We start from the raw sequence: 20,531 nt of genomic DNA on the forward strand, positions 1-20,531 counted from the left end.
GTCAACACTGGAGTTTAGGTTTTGGTGTTATTTGAGCAGCAATAAACATCCCTTTGAATTCTGATTTTGCAACTGGCCTTCTGGTTTTGGGGCAGAGACGCCCTGTTAAACCTGTATGCTGTGCTACCGTACTCCGAGACTAGGCCTAACAATTTACTCGTGATTATCTACATTATTGTAGGGTCTATGTTACAATATAAAGCACCTTGAGGCGACTGTTGTTGTGATTTGGTGCCGTATAAATAACACTGAATAGAATATATTTTTTCTCATGTACAACTTTTGACATAAATACACTTCCATAAACTGCGTCTCCTGTTAACAATGAGTTAAGCTGACCAAGTGTGTGATTTCTCACAGATTAACGTCTATGATAAATTACTTGGTTGACTGAAAGTAATACATTTAAACATCTGTTTAATCCAACCTGTAGATATTGACACTTAATGTCACACACTGCTCAAGTCTTTCACTTAAGCTGATTTTTTAAATTAATATATACTTGGAGAGACACACCCAAGACAACGACTACACACACACACACAATTTATCCAATATGACTCTGGAATTTAAATATAAAATATTTTAAATGATTTCAACTTCAATCCACGTGTCAAAGATATGCAGCAGTAACATTAGTCCATTTGATGTTGCAATTTTCCAATAATACGGTTTTAAGTGTAGTGAGTTGTAACTCACTAATAGAATGATTTGAATAAAATTCTTCCACTACTTGACAACCAATATTTTTGGTAACAACATCAATATTTACTTAACTATACATAGAAATATTTTAATTCTTCAGCCTGGAAGGAATGTAGAGTGCAGACAGGCAGCACAGATGATTTGTTATGTATGTTAGGTATCATTTGATCTGATCTGAATTATTCTTGTGAAACTGTTAAATAGTGGAGGAAGGTGTGTGTGTGTGTTGGGGGCAATCTCTGCTTTCTATAAATGTAATTCTAAAGTAATGCTAATACTAATTATTTTCATTGGTGTATATTGCTTCGAGCATTGCTGGAAATACAAATGAAACTCAGGTCATGAGAATATTTCATCAATTCAATTATCTTAAAAAATGAAAAAGATTTTATTTATCCATATCAGATTTACATTTCATCACATGGAAAGAAAGCCAATTTATTTACAGTTACATTCAAAACATCAAACATCAAGAACAAGTTTAAAAAAAAAAGAAGATCTACTCTGATTTGTTTTCAGCAGAGGAACAGACTTGTTCCTGGGATGGTCACTGAAGACAGGCATAGAAATTTGACTCAAGTTAGTTTGAACTATAATAACCTGAATTCAATACGGAATTCTGGACTATTCATTTAGCATTCACTTGCATTCTATCTTCTTTGGCTGCTTGAGAAAAAACTGGAAATCTTGCTTTGGGACCTCAAAGGAGACAACAGCGAAGCTGAAAAACAAAGAAAACAACAGGATGACACATGGAAACAAGTTTCCAATTTCATTGTACTGTTGTTCTCGGTATAACTGTGCAATGACAATAAAGAGTTATCTGTATCTGTTATCTGTTAAGGCGCTGACAAAAACCAAAAAATAAAAAACTAAATGAGAACTGAATATTCAGCAAAGTTAAATGCCCACTCTGCCCTACAATATAAAGTACAGTGTAGTGTGAAGTGGCACCATATAAATAAAACTGAATGAATGAGAATGATTAGTCACAAGGTAAAGCACACTTTTCTAAACCACAGGGATTTACCTTCCGGTTGTTCTTGCTGCTCCTCAATCATAACAGGAACATCAGGAGCAGAGACTGGCTGACCTATCAAGCCATCCAACATGTCTTTGTACTGCTTCTTGTGGTTAGGACGAATAAACATACCAAATCCTTAAGAAAAGGAACACAAGAAACTCTTTTCAAACTGCAAACATTTACAGGAAGATAGCAGAGAACATCTCATGATCTGGAAGAACACTTACTGACAAGAAGGCCGAAGTTCTCATCTCTCTCAGTGAATAAGCTCACTGCTGTGGTCACCAGTTTTTCATAGTTGTCTGTCTTTTTGTAGGTGTGAATAGCCTGAAAGAGCTGTGTCGATCTCTCTGCTCCAAGAGCTTTTTTCACATCAGTCAGAAAAGTAGTGTGGACTTCATTCTTTGATGCAGAACCTGATCAACATAGTTTTATGGTTAAACACCACTGACACACATTACATGGCACAAGTTTTTTGTATGGGTATGTATGAAGTAAACTTCATTACTGTTTGACAAAAATGCAGCATTATATGCAGAGAATAGGTGAAAACATCAGCTACTGGTGGACCGAGCAGTCAGCCGAGACTGCAAGACCAGACTGACCAACCTGTGCACTGCCTGCATTGGTTACAAGAAGGCCGATGACTCGATGCCCCACACCTGGATCCTGGAATGCCGAGAACTATACAAGATCAACAGGACCCTAAGAGTCTTCATCAGGAACTCTGACAAGACTGGCTACCGACTACGGAATAGAGCAGTTGTCAGCCACCTCCTGTACATGGATGACATCAAGCTGTATGCCAAGAGTGAACGAGACATTGATTCACTGATCCACACCACCAGGATCTACAGCAATGACATCAGAATGTCATTCGGACTGAAGAAGTAATGGTAAATGGACTGATTCTTATATAGCGCTTTTCTACTCTCCCAGAGTACTCAAAGCGCTCTATACAACATGCCACATTCACCCAATCACACCCACTTATACAAGCACTTCTAAAGCCAAGTGCAACTAATAAGCATTCACACACAGTCACACTCCGATGAATGCATCGGAGGGCAATTTGGGGTTAATATCTTGCCCAAGGATATTTGACATGGAGACTGGGGGAGCCAGGAATCGAACCACCAACCTTCCAATCAGTAGCTGATCTGCTCTACCGCCTGAGCCACAGCCACCCGAAGTGTAGTCGGATGATAACAAAGAGAGGGAAGGTAGTCAGAACTGAGGGATCGAACTACCAGAAGGCAACTTTGCTGACATAGAGGACAGCTGCAAGTACCTGGGGATCCCACAGACAAAATGGGAACCATGAAGAGGCCGCTAGGAAAGCTGCAACCACCAAGTAACTGGAGAGGGTCAGGCAGGTCCTGAGGAGTCAGCTGAACAGTAAGAACAAGATCCGGGCTATCAACACCTACACCCTGCCCATGATCAGGTACCCTGCTGGGATAATAAGCTGGCCAAAGCAGGAGATAGAAGCCACTGACATCAAGAGAAGAAAGCTCCTGACCATGCATGGAGGGTTTCACCCCAAGTCCAGCACCCTGAGGCTGTACGCTAAGCGGAAGGAAGGAGGCCGGGGACTGGTGAGTGTCAGCACCACAGTCCAGGATGAAACAACGACCATCCACAATACATCATGAAGATGGCCCCAACCGACTGTGTGCTCAGTGAATACCTCAGGCAGCAGAAACCCAAGAAAGAGGAGGAAGGCGAGGAACCATCAGGGAAGGACAGGGGCCTGTCCAGCAGATAGCGGAGGTGGCTGACATCCAGAAATCCTACCAGTGCCTGGACTGAAAGACAGCACAGAGGCACTAATCATGTCAGCACAGGAACAAGCTCTGAGCACAAGATCCATAGAGGCTGGGGTCTATCACACCAGGCAAGACCCCAGGTGCAGGCTGTGTAAAGATGCCCCTGAGACAATCCAGCACAAAACAGCAGGGTGCAAGATGCTAGCAGGCAAGGCATACATGGAACACCATAACCAAGTGGCCGGCATAGTGTACAGAGGGGTCAGGGTCATCTGTGCCGAGTATGGGCTGGAATTTGTTTTTTATGTTAAAGGGAATATTGTGCTATTCTTGCAAAATTCTTCCTTGACATTCTTTTCTTAATCCATGTATCTCACACACATTTCCAAGAGGAAAATGAAGAGCACTGAGTAAATATGTGTTTCATACCGTTCTGCAGCATTACAGTCTTCTTCTCATCCTTGGACAGAGTGTGATCAGGTTTGTATCCACAGCCCTTCCCTGTCAGCTCCTGGCAATTTTCATCAAACCTCTTTTTGTGATGTGGGCGAACAAACTGGTAGAAGCCTGTGACACAAGGCAGCAACAGCAGTCAACTACAAACTGTTTTGCACTAACACACTGTTATAGTGGTGCGCTGATACTGAAATTATGGCTTTGACATTGTTAGTATTCCTGTGTAAATATCAAGACTAATAATGATGACAGTTATGTTCAGTTTTTCAAAAGTAACGTTGGGTGAGGTGTTCTTACACTACTGTGAAAAACTGGGCAAACTACAAAGAACGCGAGGATTCTATTATTGTAGATCTCTGTAAGACACAAGGCTGAAAATTCATATTGACCGACTATGATCTGCACTGTATCCAAACATGTTCAGACTTTATAATCCAAACATGTGTAAATCAACATGAATTTGGAAAAAACCAAATATGGCAATGTCCATGGACAATTTAGGCAATCATTGACTGCAACAGATTTTCACCCAGTTATTAAAAACGATCTTTATTTAAAATTATGTTGGTTTGTCTAATTACTTTGAGCTTCTGAAAATGCACGTTATAATTCCTTAACAGTTAAAGCAATACTTACCCTTTGAATTAAAGCTTATCTCATCCTTACCATGTGAACAGAGACACAACTTTTACAATTTTGCACTGTGCACGACCACAGTGGGTTGTAAAGCAAATGAAACAACCTGAATGTTGCAGTTTAGAAAATGTGATTTTCATAGAAACCCTGCTTGTCAATGCATTCTGCACATATTCAAACTATTGTGGTGTGTACGATTTAAAACATACTAATTATACATATTAAAATAATTTAAAACACTTTATTGAAAAGAGTGCAAAGACTTTAACGGATTTGTAAATAGTTGCACTAGTTAGACACATTTTACAAAGAGTGTAAAATGACTAATCGTAAATTGAGAAAACGTGTTCTGTAGAGTTCAGACCTGCAAAGCAGGTATACTTTATAGGTGACAGAGCGTACTGTCATTCTTCAGTGTTAACCATGTGTGGTATTTTATCGTTTTAATAGCAGTGTATTGCAGTACCTTCTAGCATCAGTACACAACATGCAGTGCTACCACATGCAAAACTGAGGTTCAGATATGAGTCTGAATGTGCAGGTAACTTTGTGTTTATTAGAGCAGAAGATTTACCATGGAGGAGACTCTGAGTATTAGTGTCTTCACTTAAAATTGCTGTCTCAGTCAGCAGCTGATCCAGGTCGTCGGTCTTTTTGTAGGTCTGCAGAGCCTGTATGATGCGGTCAAAGCTGACCTGACTCAGGGACTTCTTCATGTCCGCCAGGAATTTCTTAGCCCTGCTGGCTTTTCCTTCTTCAGACAAATCCTCAGAGACACTCGGCTTCTTCAGTAACCATGGAGGAAAAGAAAAGCAGCAGCAGTGTAAATTCAAAATGATGTTAAACAATCTGGTTCAAAGTTCACTGCCCTCTGTGCTAGACATCTCCGTACGTCTACAGGTATGTCATCTGGACCAACAGCTTTTCCTGTTTTCACCCTCACATCATTCTTACTAATCCTCTGCACTTTCACCAGGTGTCTGCACCATAGGTTTACTAGATAAATATTTGCTTAAAAGTTCAAATTCAGTTAACAGTAGGCCACAGATAAACATAATTATCCCAACACTTTAATCTTTAACGATTCATCACCAACTTTCAACAGTCAGAAAACACGTCTTCACCGAGTCCAGCTGTGCATTGTTGAGAACACCACTTACCTGTTCTTGGACCAACTTGATTTTACGTTTTCCACCCCGCAACTCATCCTCCATCCTCTTATCGTATTGAAGAGACAGTGTGGACAAATGATTTGCCTTCAGAAACAAAACAAGTGGAAAATCTTGAAACTGGTATTTATAGTGTAACACACACACACACACACACACACACACACACACACACACACACACACACACACACACACACACACACACACACACACACACACACACACACACACACACACACACACACACACACACACACACACACACACACACACAGTCTGTTACTCATGATGTGAATTAATAAAACGAGCTACCTTTTCCTCTCCCATGGTAAAACCACTGTCCTCTCCAGTGCTGTGGTTGCCTTGCTCCAAAGCATCCAGCAGGTTGGCTGGTCTCCTCTGATTGTCCAGCACCTCACTCTCATACTCATGGCAGATGCTGGCCATTCCACTGGCTCCACTGTTCTCATCTGATCACAAAAACAAGGGGACAGATTAAAATTAATCAAGGACTCACTTTAGAGCAGCTGTAGCTGGAGATTTTAAAACTAGTCCTTCCAACTGTAGGTTTAGGGTTAACTGGCTCTTAGTTGAATTTCTACCATTTATTATTGAACTCTTTGTGTTTCTACTGTAGTTTTTCTACATTTCAACTGCATAATGAAATCTAAAGACATTTCTGTGAAACCCTTTGCAAAACATATCTAGTATAGCAAAAGAACACCTTCATCTTTAATAGCAAAACATCAAACCACATCCATCATCTGTGTACTCACTGAGTCTCCTCTTCTTCAGGCTGGGAAGGCAGGTGTCCAACACTTTGGCCTTCTGGGTGTGAGACGTTTGCGAGGAGGAGCAAGAGGTGAAACTGGAGGACTGAGTGTCTGATGAACACACAGTCGCACAGTTGTCTGCTGGAGCCTTCTTCTCAACCACAGGCCTCTTAAATGTTTAATGCACAAACTGTGAGTATAAGCTGACAAGCTGAACTGTAACCAAGTGTCTACACACCTTTACTGCACATGCAATGAATGAAAACCAGACAAACACCAGCAGACATGTTAGTAGACATTTATTATAAAAGTAAAAAGGTTGACATGGTGTTACAAAAACCCCTAACTTCACCTTTATTCTACAGAAACTCACAGATAACACTTACATCAAATTATATTTCAGCACGATAAACAGTGTCATAGCCATTAATAATTATGGCCAGTAATTATTCACTTTTTTTTGTTTTGAATCAAAATGTTTTTTCAGTGCTTAAAAAAGATTTCCCTCCAGATCTGAATCAGTACTATGAGCTGGTTCTTTAACAAAACTGAATAATGCAAGAATTTGCTGCATTGTATGAACCGTGCAGGTGCGACAACTCACCATTTTTTGTGCAATCCTGAAGAACTGCGAAACATCACGGACCACGTTGCCAAAGCTGTCACAGAGGCGCACATACGACCTCACCCACGATGGAAGCTGAGCCCGGGCATCAGCACTTTTAAATCTGTGGGGAAAGTTTTCCTTTAGTTTAACAATAATTTTTTATCATCAATAAATAATAAATAAGGTGACCGAAGCACTTATTTGAAGCTCGTGTGCTGCTGTGTGGTATAGCGGAGGATGTTCCCTCTGATATGATGTTACTGAAGTAAACCAGCTCTGACCTCTGATCACACAAGAAGATCGCTCCATAGTCTTCCTTGTGACGAATCACTCTACCGATGGCCTGATTCACAGCTCTGAAAGCCTGCTGTTTGTACCAGTCTTGCCCTGATAAGTACTGTTCACACACACAAAGACAGAGAGATCCAACTACCGTAATATGACAGAGTAACTTGTTAGTGTACATCAATAGTTAATTTTCTTTCACCTTGAGCCCTGGAGCTTTCTTTCGATTCATCTCATCCAGAAATTGCATTTTCAGGATGACTCGAGGGTCGTTCTTTGGAGGGAAAGGAAGGCCAGTGATGATGACACCCCGACCATAGGTGTCTGCAAAATCCAGACCCTCGCTCGCCTAGTACAAGAAGATATCATTACAGAACGGCTTTTTGTGTAACCCTACATTAACATGAAAGAAAATCTGTCTATGCATCTTCTTAAATGTTTATCCAATTAGTCCCTGCATCACAGAACAGGAGGTAGCGTGCATCATGGAAAAGCAGCATAGAACTGCTAACAAAGAGAGACAACCATTCACACTCATGAGCCATCGTTACAAAAACACTGTGTAGTCTGTCAACAAAAGAAAAGTGCCTGATGTCACATGTTTGGCACCCCTGTCCTCTCGTGTCAACATGACCTTTGAATATCATATACAGGTGTGGTCAGAAGTTTACATACAATCATCTTTGGTATGAAAATAATGATTATTTGGGGCTTTTAATGATTTCTTTCAACTGCTTTATTCAGGGTGGAATGATTTTACAGCATTCATCTCTTATGACTTTCACAAAATTGGGTTCACTACTTTAAATTAATTTAGATTTTCTCATGCATAAACTCAAATATTGATATACATCTGCTAAAATCTTTCATAATGTCTTTTAACTTGAGGTCAACGCCTATAAACTCATTAGTGATCGTGATCCATTACAACTACTACTAAGTTTTGTCTGGATTGACCAATACTCAGAACAATATGAAAATCCAAGGAACTCCGTAAAGAGCTAATAATGAGAACTGTAGATTTATGTCTCTTGGAACATTTCTGAGCAGCAAATTCCAAGATCATCAGTTCAAACAATTTTAAGTAAATACAAGTTATTCAAATGTCTCACAACTTTACCAAGCTCTGGAAGGAGACTCAAACAGTCAGCCTCAGATTGAGAAAATAGGATATTCAACAACAACAGAATTTACAGCTGCCCACACAGATAAGCCAAATGATTTCTGGAGAAAAGTTTTTTGGACAAACAAGACAGCGACTGTGTTGTTGTTGACATTGACCAGGTAGTCTAAGGAGCTTGGAAAGAAAAGTGTCTGGACTTCCTTAAGTTGCTGGAAGACGTTTCACCTCTCAGCTTCTTCAGTTCTAGGGTCAAATGGTTTTCTTTCCAAGCTCCATAGACTACGATAACCTGGATGACTAAGAACCTTCACAGACAATGACAACCGGACTGGACGAGTAAAAGTGAGGCCTTCAAACCTAAGAACACTGCGCCAACTATCAAGTATACAGATGGATGATTTGCTGCCTGTTGTACATTCATGCTCATGATGAGTGTACGTAAACTTCGGACCACAACTGCATACTCACTGTATACAGCTAAAGTTTTGAGGTGAAACATGATAACAGAAAACATTTTCGGACTTTTACAGACTTCATGGACAGCCTCCTCACCTTCCCTCGACACACAGCAAAGAAGGATCCTCCTTTGGATGCTGGATCATTGACTTTGCTGTAATAACCATCAATAACCTAGGAATAGACAGATGGAGACTCATTTTTTAATCAGAGCTTTACCTTTTTTTTTTTACTATAAACAGCTTAGGAAATATTTTTAGATGTGAAAATGTGAATAGAGGGGTTTACAGCCAAGTGATTAGATACCTAAAAAATACTCACGTCATTAAAGGTGCCCTTCCCTTTAGGTTCAACAAACATGGGCTTTATGTTCTCAATGCGGTTTGCATGTCCGTTAGCCTGGTGATGACACACATGCAGGAAATGATTTACAGTAGCATCTTAGATTGTTATAAATGATTAATTTGTAACATAAAATGTAACATAAATAAATTAGTTCATACAGGTTACAAGGCTTTTGACTTTTAATGATTAACTCTTTTGATATCTTTACATGCTTTTTTTAAATCAGCATTTCTTATGTATTTCTTGCACACTTCAGAAAGCAATTCTTAGCTTCTAATTAGTATTAGTATAAGAAGTATTTATGTAATTGAAATAATGATGAGAAAATAAAAAAATGTACAAGTGATTTGGAAGTTTAAACTATGCTTAAAATCATGATGAAGTAAGGTCACAGAGAGTAACAGACAGGGAGGATGGTAAGGTGTAGTGATTAAATGCCAACAACAGTGATTGGATGTCACAATGGGTGTGAGCCCAGACATCACCTCAGGAGATGTGACATCCAGGAGGAGAGGTGGGAGAAAGGATGACCAAGTATAAAACTTTAGTGCAGAAAAAATAAAGGGTTTTCCATCTGTCATCTAGACGATGAGCAGTTAAAAAAAAAAATTGGATCTCATAGTTCACAGTTGGAAATTCCAGCAGAGACACCAGAGGGATCAACTGCTGCCCAAACTATGGACTTACAATTTGGCTTAACATTCTTTGGTTCTTTCTCTCCTCTCAAAGATCAGAAGAGAATCAGCATTAGCTCCGAGTAGGTTAATTGAAAAAGTATAGTTCAAGTGATTTGATCATTTGGTTTTATGGTCTCAAAATCTGATCTCTGCTTTTTGCAGATGATGTGGTTCAGTTGGCTTCACCGGGCGATGCCCTCCAGCTTGCACTGGAATGGTTCGCAGCTGAGTGTGAAGCGCTGGGAATGAGGTGCTGATTCTCATTCCCAGCGCTTCTCACTCCCCAGGAGGAGGAGTTTAAGTGTCTCGGGGTCTTGCTCACGAGTGACGGGAGAAGGGAGTGGGAGATCGACAGACAGGTTGGTGCTGCGGCTGCAGTGATGCGGACACTGTACAGGTCTAAAAAAACAAAACACCCCCCTCAACCCCCAAAATATTATTTTTTTCCACAGGTGACTCTGCTGACTTTCCACTTACTTTCCAGAATTCCAATGTTTTTTCCATTAAAGGGAAGGAAGGGAAAAATACTAAAAGTCCGTGAGGAACCACACGGCTCAGGTTAGCTGAGGAAAGGACACAAGTTACAAATATATGCGAGTATAAGTTACAAATATATATCGAAATCAAAACAAAGATTTCACACTCCATATACAATCCAACATGGTAGCACTTCCTATGATGGCTCAGCAGTAATGTGGTAATAACAAGGCATTAAAGGCCAAGAAGGTAATAATATGGAAGTAGCAAATTACTACTATTTAATCATCAGAATAATATCTAAGTAGTTTTCATTTTTTACCTCGTATCAACGTATCAACAGTGGTGAAAGGCGAATTGTGGTAATGGGCCAAAATTAGGTGTAATAACACAGAAAAACGTATCCCTATGAGGCAAAACCAGTTAGTTACAGTAATATATTGGCAATATGACATATACCTGCTAATAATAAAATTCCTATATCTGTGCATCTGAATATGTATATACTGGCCCCTCACATTAACCTTATAATAACAAAGCAATAGTAACTAATGGTTAAAAAGTAGGATACTCTCTATTATAATGCTGGACTTTAATCCTGCCTTGTGTTCACAACCTTACTCTTTGTTTGAAGGTAACAATGTAAATATTATTTAATGTGGTGTATTAGTACAACATTAAACAATCTGCACAATCTGTCTGTATATTTCCTATAATTAAAAAAAAAAACAGAACAAGAAAAACACGTCTGTGTGTTAAATGTAAATGTTATAATCATGTTATGGCCATTTTATTTTACATCACTGGCAAATAAACAATTTATAGATAGTCCTAAAACATTAATCCTGTTCATATAGATGTATTGTTGTCAGCAGTAGAGACATTTCGTCACTCTACCAGGTGACTGTCTCAGCTCAGGTTTCCCCAACCTTATAAACAGTACATTTGCATGATGACTGAAACCAGCAGCACTGAGGAACAATGAGCTGTCATGATTGTCATGACCACTGATCAGCAACCATGGACCAAATTAATACGAGCACCATCATTAAAATGGTGATAAAAACAATCGCACACTTGTCTTCAATACTTTTGGCAATTTATTGTAGAAATACTAACATGTTATATGTCACAGCATCAGCCAGTATTAGTATTATTACCAGTATCAGTATCAGTATTATTAAGTCTTATTAATATATTGCTATTCTATTTTGCTTCATATCATAGGCACAGGTACAAGAGTACCTTCTGTTTCCACCTTATGATCCTGTTATTGCCAAGCTGTAGTAGAAAGTGCTACCTTAAACACAATATCAAAAAGGTAATAAGCAATATGACATAACCATGAACAACAGAGCTAAAAGTTAACAATGTTGGTGATGTCAGCACAATCAAACGATTTCCATGCTGTATATTGTGATCTTACCAACAGTGTTGCCCAAAGACGCCATGTTTTCAGGAACAAACCTGCCACACAAATTTACAGTTTGAGGTTAGCATTCAAGTAACAACTTCAAAGTACGAACCAGTAAAATATATATGAGAGAACATATAAAAAAAGGAGTTTTTCGTTCCCACTCTCACCAACTGCTACTGCAAAGGGATTGTCTGTGTCATACAAATAAGGCAGATGAGGCAGCAGGACACCGGCCGTCGAGGCCTGGAGTTCCCCACCCGTGTTTTAGAACATCATTGTTTACTGAGCCACAACAGCTCATATCTCCTAGTGACACATCCTCCATAAATTGAAAAGTGTATGGGTGCCTCTGAGGGACATCTCTCTAATACATTACACCTCTTTTAACCCTATAAAACCTAACCTGTCGCTGGCATCAGACAGGTTTTTCAACATCTGTAACTCCTGAACCATCTGTTCAATTGAAAGACATCCTCGTGGTTCCTGAAAGCAGCGATACAGTGCTATTTGGGTCATAATGTTAAACCCAGGCACAGTGCTGCAGCAGTCCCAAAAGACTAACGTTGGTTGAGAGAAGAGAGAGGGAGTGAGTGTGATGAAGCTCTACAGAAAACTGACATTTTATTGGGCATCTGGGTTCTTTTTTTACCGTTTTGCTGTTTGTTGTTTCCTGTGTTGTTTGCTGAGATTTAGATGTGGTGCCCTGCCTGGGATTACCGTAGTGACCCTAATATCACTGAAAAAGGTCATACTTTCAGAAACTGTTGACATTTTTTGATTGCCCCGTTGTTTTAAGAGTTATGGTAATTTGATCTAAAAGTCTGACCAAAACCCTACAGGAGCGCTCCCATTGGTTTTAAGGGGTTAATAAATCAGGGTTTGTTTGTTTTTTATTTAAAAAACAAAACAAAAACAAAAAACAAAACAAAACTGTCAAACGTCTTACAAATGAATCAGCACTATATTGAAAGGTTTTTCATAATAAGTTAACATAGTTTCCAGTTACAATTTCGATTTAACTAAGAGTTACTTAAACTCTTATCAACTAAACACATTCTGTGGTCAGTTAATGTGAAGGCCCCTTTTCTTACATAAACAGGAAATAAGGTTGGAATTTTTTCCTAGGATTTTTCATACATCTCCCTGACCTGGTTCAATATAAGTGTTTATGTATCTGGCTGCGACACTGATCTTTCCTTCTTGTGAATGTGGATCTAATAGCTCATTGCCACTGACAGCCTTTATTGTCAGTGTTGTCTGTTTTTCCTCAATTCCCATTTCTCTTGTACTCCCTTCCATGTTGTGTGTGTATTCGGAAATATCTTAGCTACTCATGCATTTCCAGAATTCTTGCTAGCTTCCAGGTATCTCTCTTGTATATCCTAACCGTAAGTCTGGTAGTTGTTTTTTTTTTTTAAATTATAGTAGTGTTTCCTTACTAGCATTCTAGAATTACAATAAAAGGATCTCCTTTATCCTGGTGTCACCGTTTCAGCAACTTCTTTTTTTGTTTGCATTGTCACCTTGTCAATTGGACTGGTTGTGACCAAGGCTTGAACTTACAAAAGCTTTAAACTCATCACTGGCGTACTGATATACTGAACACTGTAGTGTTCTGTCAGGACAAGCAAGGCAAAGTAGGGCTTTCTTTGTCAAATCTACAAATAAACATAAATTAAAGCGTACCAAAGTATGTGAAAAATTAATAATGTTAATAATGCCTTTAATACATTAGCAAGGAAAGCTGTAACCATGATGGAGAATAGACAGCAGTTCTGACCATGGTTGGTCTAATATAAAAGGCAAGTTGAACAGGTGCAGGCTCAGCAGCACTTTCAGATTTGCATCTATGAGAATGTCTGAATAAGTAATAAGTTTAACCTGGTGTTTTGTTTGTTTGCTTGCTAATTTTTATTTCAATCATGTAAACAATATACAAAAGTTCATTTAGCAAAGATTCAGTTACATATCAAAAAGAAGTGGGAAGAAGTGCAAACTTATTTAATCCCACCACTTAAGTAAGGTGAAACCAGTGAACAGTAGAGAATATGAAGTAATGTCCAGTCTAATATCTGCTTTGCCTTGTTTAGTATTGCAATACATATTGATACTTTGGAATGAATATATCTTATGTGAGCTCTCCAGTTAAGTCTTTTATCTAGTATTACCCCAAGAAATCTATTTTCATTGACTCTTTCAATATCAACACCATTTATTTGAAGCTGAACATTTGTAGTTAAACTGCTATTTCCAAATAAATATTTTTATTTTTATTTAAATTTAATGACAAATTGTTTTTATCAAGCCAAAGCTTCAATTTAATTATTTCATTAGTTATCTCATCCAATAAATGCTGCAGTTGCAAGTTGTTGTTGTCTGGATCTATTTCGTGTTCCAAATCCTGTGCATTACATTCCATGTGCTTAAATGGTCTCAGTTCCAGTTTATTATATTCTGCAATTGTCTGACTGATGCAGCTGTTTTTTCCAGATGTAGCTGAGTTGTTTATTTCAGTGTGTGTCAGTGTTTCAGTGAGTGTGTTTTCATTTTTGGTAATACAGTAGAAACAAAGTAGATAATCTGGAATCTCATGTCTTGGGAACACTGATTTTATTGCTATTATGACTCTTCCACTTTATGTGCTTAGCTTGATAATCTTTGAATAGCACTATATAAGAACCAGCTTATTTACAGTTTACCCTCTAATGCACAACAGTCTGATTGTTGGAGTGCAATCGTGCAATACAAACTACCTTGAGAAGACAGTTTTCTTGAACTAGTGTTATATAAAAATGAATTGAAGTCTTCCACACACACAGCAGGATTTTACTTGATTTTCTAATAAATCAAAAGATGAGAAAAAATATGGTTTGACAACTTTTCCCCAGAGGTCAGAAAAACTATCCAATAAATGAGCTGAATGAGTTTTGCCATGCGCCTTCATTTGTATTTAGGCAAAACTTATTCATTCCTAAGAGCTGCAAACCGACCTGTTAGAAAGTAATCATATGCTAAAAAAACAAATACCAACCTCCGATCAAACGCTGAACTTAGGTGCGCTCCATCAGGCCCTTGTGCAATGATGCTCACAAAGATCTGGTCCCGCTCAATCACATGGCTGTTCTCCAGACGTACTGGGAATTCTCTGTAACAGCAGGAGCAGAAACTCACTGGCATCAAGTTTCAGGGTGACCCCGCTGTTCATGCAGCAAACAAAAGCTTCCCAGTAATGCTTTTTATTTGATACTTCCTGATAATTTTCTCAGAAAAGTATAGATTACAGCATTACAGTGAATATATTTGGCCCAGATACATGCATAACACTGTTTCATGAAGGGCTGCACTGACAAACAAGTGAATACGCTAAAGTTACGAGTTATTAAATCTAAAGCTACGGTGTCAATTTCAAACTCATACACCAACCGGTTCTTGATTTATCGCATTCACAAACCTGTGTCCACACCACCCACCTGCCAGGCTTGGTGACAATCACAACCTTAAGGGGTAAAAAATGCCTGAAACCTCTGAACAGTTAATGCAATCATTTGGACAATCTGACTGTTTAATTTAAAATCCACCCTGGTGGTGTTTAGAGGTGTGGTTACAACATTTTCAAAACACATTACACTTTCCAAAAACCTATATGTTACATGTTTTAGATGTAATTCATCAGCATGTGCCATACTGCCTTTGGATGCTAAGAAATGAACACAGGTCTGTCTAATGTCAGAGTCATTCTTACTTATTGACAGATAAATGCAACATAATGTATCAGCATTCCTGGTTTAACCATGTTAAAGACAACTTTTTATGCTGAGTTTAAAATGAATCATTAACTTTTATGGCGAGTGTAGTTCACTTGTTACAAAAATCACCAAAGGAGCGGAAGATTTACATTTTAAGAACAGTTCACTGTAGACAGTGTTCAGACTAAACAGGTATAAAGGCCATTGTGTTTTGTTTTTTTTAAATGAGCTTCTACTCAAGTCAGTGTGGGAAAAATGTAACTGTGCATCCGTGCAGTCAGAGTGACAGCTAACTCACATTCTCATCTCAGATGTGAAAGACGACAGGGGAGAGAGGGTACCACTGGTCAGAATGATGCAGCGAACGCCTTGATTCACCAGATCCTGCATACTGAAGCCCGGAGAGAAGCACCAGTAACTCAGAATATTTCCTGCAATATGCAGAGAAACAAATCACATTTACTTACAGTACAAATAGTTCATACACTCATAACTATTGAACTTTTAACAGGGTTCACATTCTGGCCTAAATGTATAAAGAAAATATCATGATATTACATTCAGTTCATGTGACTCCATGTAACCCACCAACGCGTCACGCTGTGCATCATTACCTTGTTTTTTTGATGAAGATGAAGCCCACACATCAACACTCTGTTTCTTTTTGTGAACGCTGTTGTCCCGATGGATATGAACCTGAGCCAAACACATGACACAAGCTCATCATTAGTCATTTCATTTCATAAAAAAAAAGAAATCAAACATTTAAGATGCCGAAACAATGGTGATGGTTTCAGTTACTTCTCAATCAAGCGTGGCAAAGATATGCTAGCTGGTTCCAATATGAACACAACTGTGCAAAAACACACCTTAAAATGAGCCGTGTTGGTCTCCATCTGGTGCCGTCTGTCCTTCTCTGATGGTTCACCACAAAATACCAGCTGAAAACACCAGAACAGAGGGGAACGCTCAAACACGCCATGAGGTGATTAAATAATTACTCTTTATGCAATAAATAGTAATGAAGTCTATAATTTTGTTGAATGATCTCAATCAATTCTGGTAGGCCACACAAATATTATGGGACCAATGCAAAAACCCAAACAAAGAAGAAGTTTAACATTGACCTGTTTCTTTAATATCCATACGAAGTGTACCTGTATGATATCAGACAGCTTCTGGAGTCCACTTGTATTGAGGAATATTCCGGGCTCTGGTGAGAAACATGCATCAAACAGGTCATTTGTTAGTTAGTAGCACTAAGACGATCTGTATAATAAACCCAGCAAATGTTACAGATGATAAATGAAGTGACAATGTGTCCTACGTCCTGCCAGGTATCCACTGATCTGCTCCAGAGCTTCATAGACTGCCGTCTTGTTGCTGTAGGTCAGATGAGCTCTTTCTAACACCTCATAGATGAAGCTAAGACACAACAGAGAGACATGCAGTGCAGGTTATTATAACCTTCAGAATCATTCTCTGACCAGCTAAGGAAGAACCCCACTAGGGTCCATAGGGTTTATGTGATGGTAGTCTAAGGACTACCATCACAGACAGTCTCTGACCACTTTCTTCTTGTCGTTTTATTTTAAATATTTGACTCCAACCACAGATTTGTCACAGTGTCACCACACTACCCTAAAAATACTTTGGGAACAATTGTGTCAGTTTCCTGCAATAAAGTATGATAAAAACGACAACATAAGTAAAACTGATCTCAGACTCAGAGCTCGTTGTTGTTCTGCTGTGTGTCCATGTTAACAGTGGTTGACTAAGATACATTTTTAAAATGTTTTTTGTATGCAGTTAACACTGATTCGCACAAAACGTTATAGATGATTATTTCAAATATGGATGTAGAAGAAAAGCATTTTTCATGCTGCTAATAAAATATCAAATCAAATGTGATATCTCAGTGTTTCCTTCTATTACAACATCATGGTGCAAAAAATTATATAACATGTAGGATCTAAAACGTCACCAATGTTCAATTTGTCTTAATCACTCTATAAATTCCAGTTACAATCCATGTGCTAAATGTCAGGAAGTTCTCATTCCCATTATTGAAAATTGGATGCAGACAGCCTTTAAACATAACAGACATCATACGAAGCACAAACGCACAAATCTATGCATAAAACACACACGAACGACAAGACACACCAACCTGTGACGTGTGTTTTCTTACCTGAATCACACTCTATGGAACAGAACCGACTCAGACCGTGTGTAAAAACAAATGCCGACAGTCTGTTTCTCATCCTGGTCAGATGTTATCACTTAAAGTCTTGTTTCTTGCCCTCATCCCACTGATGCTTTACACTAACTGCACTCCAAGTCTGGCTTTGTTGTCTTAGGAGCACAGCTTTATCTCTTACATCGTCTGCTTTTTCCACATGACCTTAACTTAAAGTGACACTGACGTCATTCAGGGAACCAACAAAATAAACATGAACAGATACATGTTCTTATCTGTTCTGTAAGGATATGTGTATCTTAGTGAAGCTAAAACATTCTAATGCCATCATATTTCAAACCTGTATTACTGAAGGTGGAAAAGCTTGGACAATAATCATTATTTTCTTGGACCGGCTCAAACAAGTATGCTTTGAGATTTATTTATTCATTTTCATATGTCTGGAACAACTGCTCAATCAGTTTATTAATGGGCAACCCATACACTCAGATGACTCTATTTCCATAGGCTCTTATTTTGAAAGCCTGCTCAGATGAATAGCGCTGCTGTCACCTACATTCCAGGTTTGGTAATGCCTTTATCACTTGGATCATAGGAATCAATGGCAGCTTCCAGATCCAGTAGTATCTCTGTTAAAGCAGAAAACAAGTTTAGAAAAAGACCTCAAATCACCAACCAACAGGACGATCCACTCCACAATACTTTAATACTTACGTTTGATTTTAGCGATGGTGGACAAATCTAATTTTAAACCTAAAACAAAAAAAGACAAAATATCAACAGACCTGCAGCTGACAATCTTTTTCTTGCTTCACTAAAGAATAAACTAAAATTACTAGTAATAATGAAACTAAGGCCAAGGCAAAACTAAGGCTAGTAAAGAGTTAACAAGTAGAAGTAAATCCAAACTTCTACAAGTATACAAGTAACCCAAAGTACAATGACATTTATAAACAACTATACACTCTATATATTAGATGGAAAACTCTGTTAGGAACATGTGTATAAGTGAAGGTTTTCTTACCAGAGCTGAGGGATTCTACATTGACGTCTTCATTCACAGAGTCTTTGTGGCTGATTTCTTTAGCCTGCTCCACAAGCAGCCTGTCCACAGCATTGATGGCCGAGGCTACATCATAGGGAGTCAGATCAAACGATGTTGATTCCTCACATGTCTTCTCCTGCAAACAAAAGAAACATCACATCAGGTGGGATAGTATCAACAAAAGTAATTATCAGCATAATCCATATAACAAATATTTATTTTAAACATTATTATAAGTCTGTGCAACCAATGTTTTTGTAAATAGTAACTTTATTTATATAGAACCTTTAAACCCAGTGTATGAAATTAAAAGTTAAATTGTGTGTGGTTACTACATGTCAAAGGACAACAGTACAGGTAATGTAAATGTAGATTTTGTCTGAGAATGTTGTGTCCACAAAAATATAGATTTTAGTGGAGCAAACTGGCATTAGACCATCACAACCAAGGTGTCCTTTGTCTCAAGTTACATTTGTTGCATTAAGCTAAATGAGAGTTTAGCTTAATGCTAAAGGGGCCGATGGTGGGATATGGCAGCCTCGCTTCTGTCAGTCTGCCTCAGGGCAGCTGTGGCTACAACTGTAGCTTGCCTCCACCAGTGTGTGAATGTGAGAGTGAATGAATAGTGGAATTGTACAGCGCTTCGAGTGTCTAGAAAAGCGCTATATAAATGCAATCCATTATTTTGTCAGGAAAAGTGGCCATCATGTAATAAATAGATGAAAATAACAAGGCGAGCATGTTCCAGAACAGTGTTCATATTAATAATCATAATAAAAGAGCTTTTTTCAACAATGACACATGCTTAGATTGTTGCTTTGCAAAAATCCCACCAAATATCTTGTTTTGCTCTCTACTGCTGAAATGATTGACAAAAAATGATTAAAATATTAGCAGGCACCAGTGCTACACCTCAGCATCAGAGTAAGTAGGATTTTCAGAAAGCGTGACCTCTGGCCTTGACCCTGAGTTCATGGTCACGTGTTTATCACATTCTTCAATAATGAATCATGCCTTAAATATGCAGCACCTTGCATTGTGCATTAACTGTAAATTTAAATGTTATAAGAAAATGATCAGACAAAAGAGGGTTTTCAGGAAATCCTGTAAATTGTTCAGTTTCTATGTCATATGTCAAAAAACAAGATCTAGTGTGATTAAAGTGGTGGATCCACACGGATTTGATCTGAGCTGAGCACTGTTAAATAAAAAGTTTGAGAAATCAGACAAACTCTGAGTAAGGCCCAGGTGAAAGACAGAAAACAAATGAAACTGTTTTTCATTGAGTTCTCCAGCTATGGTGGACAAGACTAAGCATCAGGCTTTTAAATGAATTCAAACTCTGTCTGCGTCTTTGGTTGATTAATAAGCTGGAGTGGAAGCTTGCTGCCCCACCCCCTTTAACGCCTGTGCTTCAGATTCTGAAGCACCCGTAAGTCCAAACGTAAACTAATTGGACTCTGACAATTAGTTTACGTTTACCCTTAGCCAGCAGTTTTAAATTTCCTTCAGTGTCGCCTGCTCTGGCCCCTGGAAGACAATTCACTATGTTGCTCGTGTCTGTAGCTTCACATGTGTCGAAACAGATTCGTCAATTACTAGAGTTTGTTCCTCAAAGG

General features: G+C 38.6%; 1 protein-coding gene across 2 annotated transcripts in view; it reads right to left on the reverse strand.

The window, feature by feature from the left end:
• Positions 1 to 1,064: 1,064 nt before the first annotated feature.
• The window catches only part of rtel1 (regulator of telomere elongation helicase 1), a 37,627-nt gene continuing 18,160 nt past the window's right edge, over positions 1,065 to 20,531 (reverse strand). For both annotated transcript variants that reach the window (XM_031752940.2, XM_039604201.1), the window contains 24 exons: positions 18,892 to 19,048; positions 18,582 to 18,620; positions 18,424 to 18,496; positions 16,995 to 17,092; positions 16,825 to 16,880; positions 16,537 to 16,608; positions 16,282 to 16,363; positions 15,966 to 16,098; positions 14,953 to 15,066; positions 11,931 to 11,971; positions 10,505 to 10,590; positions 9,327 to 9,404; positions 9,102 to 9,179; positions 7,629 to 7,775; positions 7,423 to 7,538; positions 7,139 to 7,262; positions 6,538 to 6,703; positions 6,074 to 6,231; positions 5,751 to 5,846; positions 5,165 to 5,375; positions 3,928 to 4,065; positions 1,957 to 2,145; positions 1,736 to 1,864; positions 1,065 to 1,426 (listed from right to left, as the gene is read on the reverse strand). In XM_031752940.2, the coding sequence (XP_031608800.2) occupies positions 1,356 to 1,426; positions 1,736 to 1,864; positions 1,957 to 2,145; positions 3,928 to 4,065; positions 5,165 to 5,375; positions 5,751 to 5,846; positions 6,074 to 6,231; positions 6,538 to 6,703; positions 7,139 to 7,262; positions 7,423 to 7,538; positions 7,629 to 7,775; positions 9,102 to 9,179; positions 9,327 to 9,404; positions 10,505 to 10,590; positions 11,931 to 11,971; positions 14,953 to 15,066; positions 15,966 to 16,098; positions 16,282 to 16,363; positions 16,537 to 16,608; positions 16,825 to 16,880; positions 16,995 to 17,092; positions 18,424 to 18,496; positions 18,582 to 18,620; positions 18,892 to 19,048 (2,652 nt within the window). In that variant the 3' untranslated portion in view covers positions 1,065 to 1,355. The remainder of the gene's footprint in view (positions 1,427 to 1,735; positions 1,865 to 1,956; positions 2,146 to 3,927; positions 4,066 to 5,164; positions 5,376 to 5,750; positions 5,847 to 6,073; positions 6,232 to 6,537; positions 6,704 to 7,138; positions 7,263 to 7,422; positions 7,539 to 7,628; positions 7,776 to 9,101; positions 9,180 to 9,326; positions 9,405 to 10,504; positions 10,591 to 11,930; positions 11,972 to 14,952; positions 15,067 to 15,965; positions 16,099 to 16,281; positions 16,364 to 16,536; positions 16,609 to 16,824; positions 16,881 to 16,994; positions 17,093 to 18,423; positions 18,497 to 18,581; positions 18,621 to 18,891; positions 19,049 to 20,531) is intronic.

This window comes from Oreochromis aureus, linkage group 20, assembly GCF_013358895.1.
Source record: "Oreochromis aureus strain Israel breed Guangdong linkage group 20, ZZ_aureus, whole genome shotgun sequence".
NCBI lineage: Eukaryota > Metazoa > Chordata > Actinopteri > Cichliformes > Cichlidae > Oreochromis > Oreochromis aureus.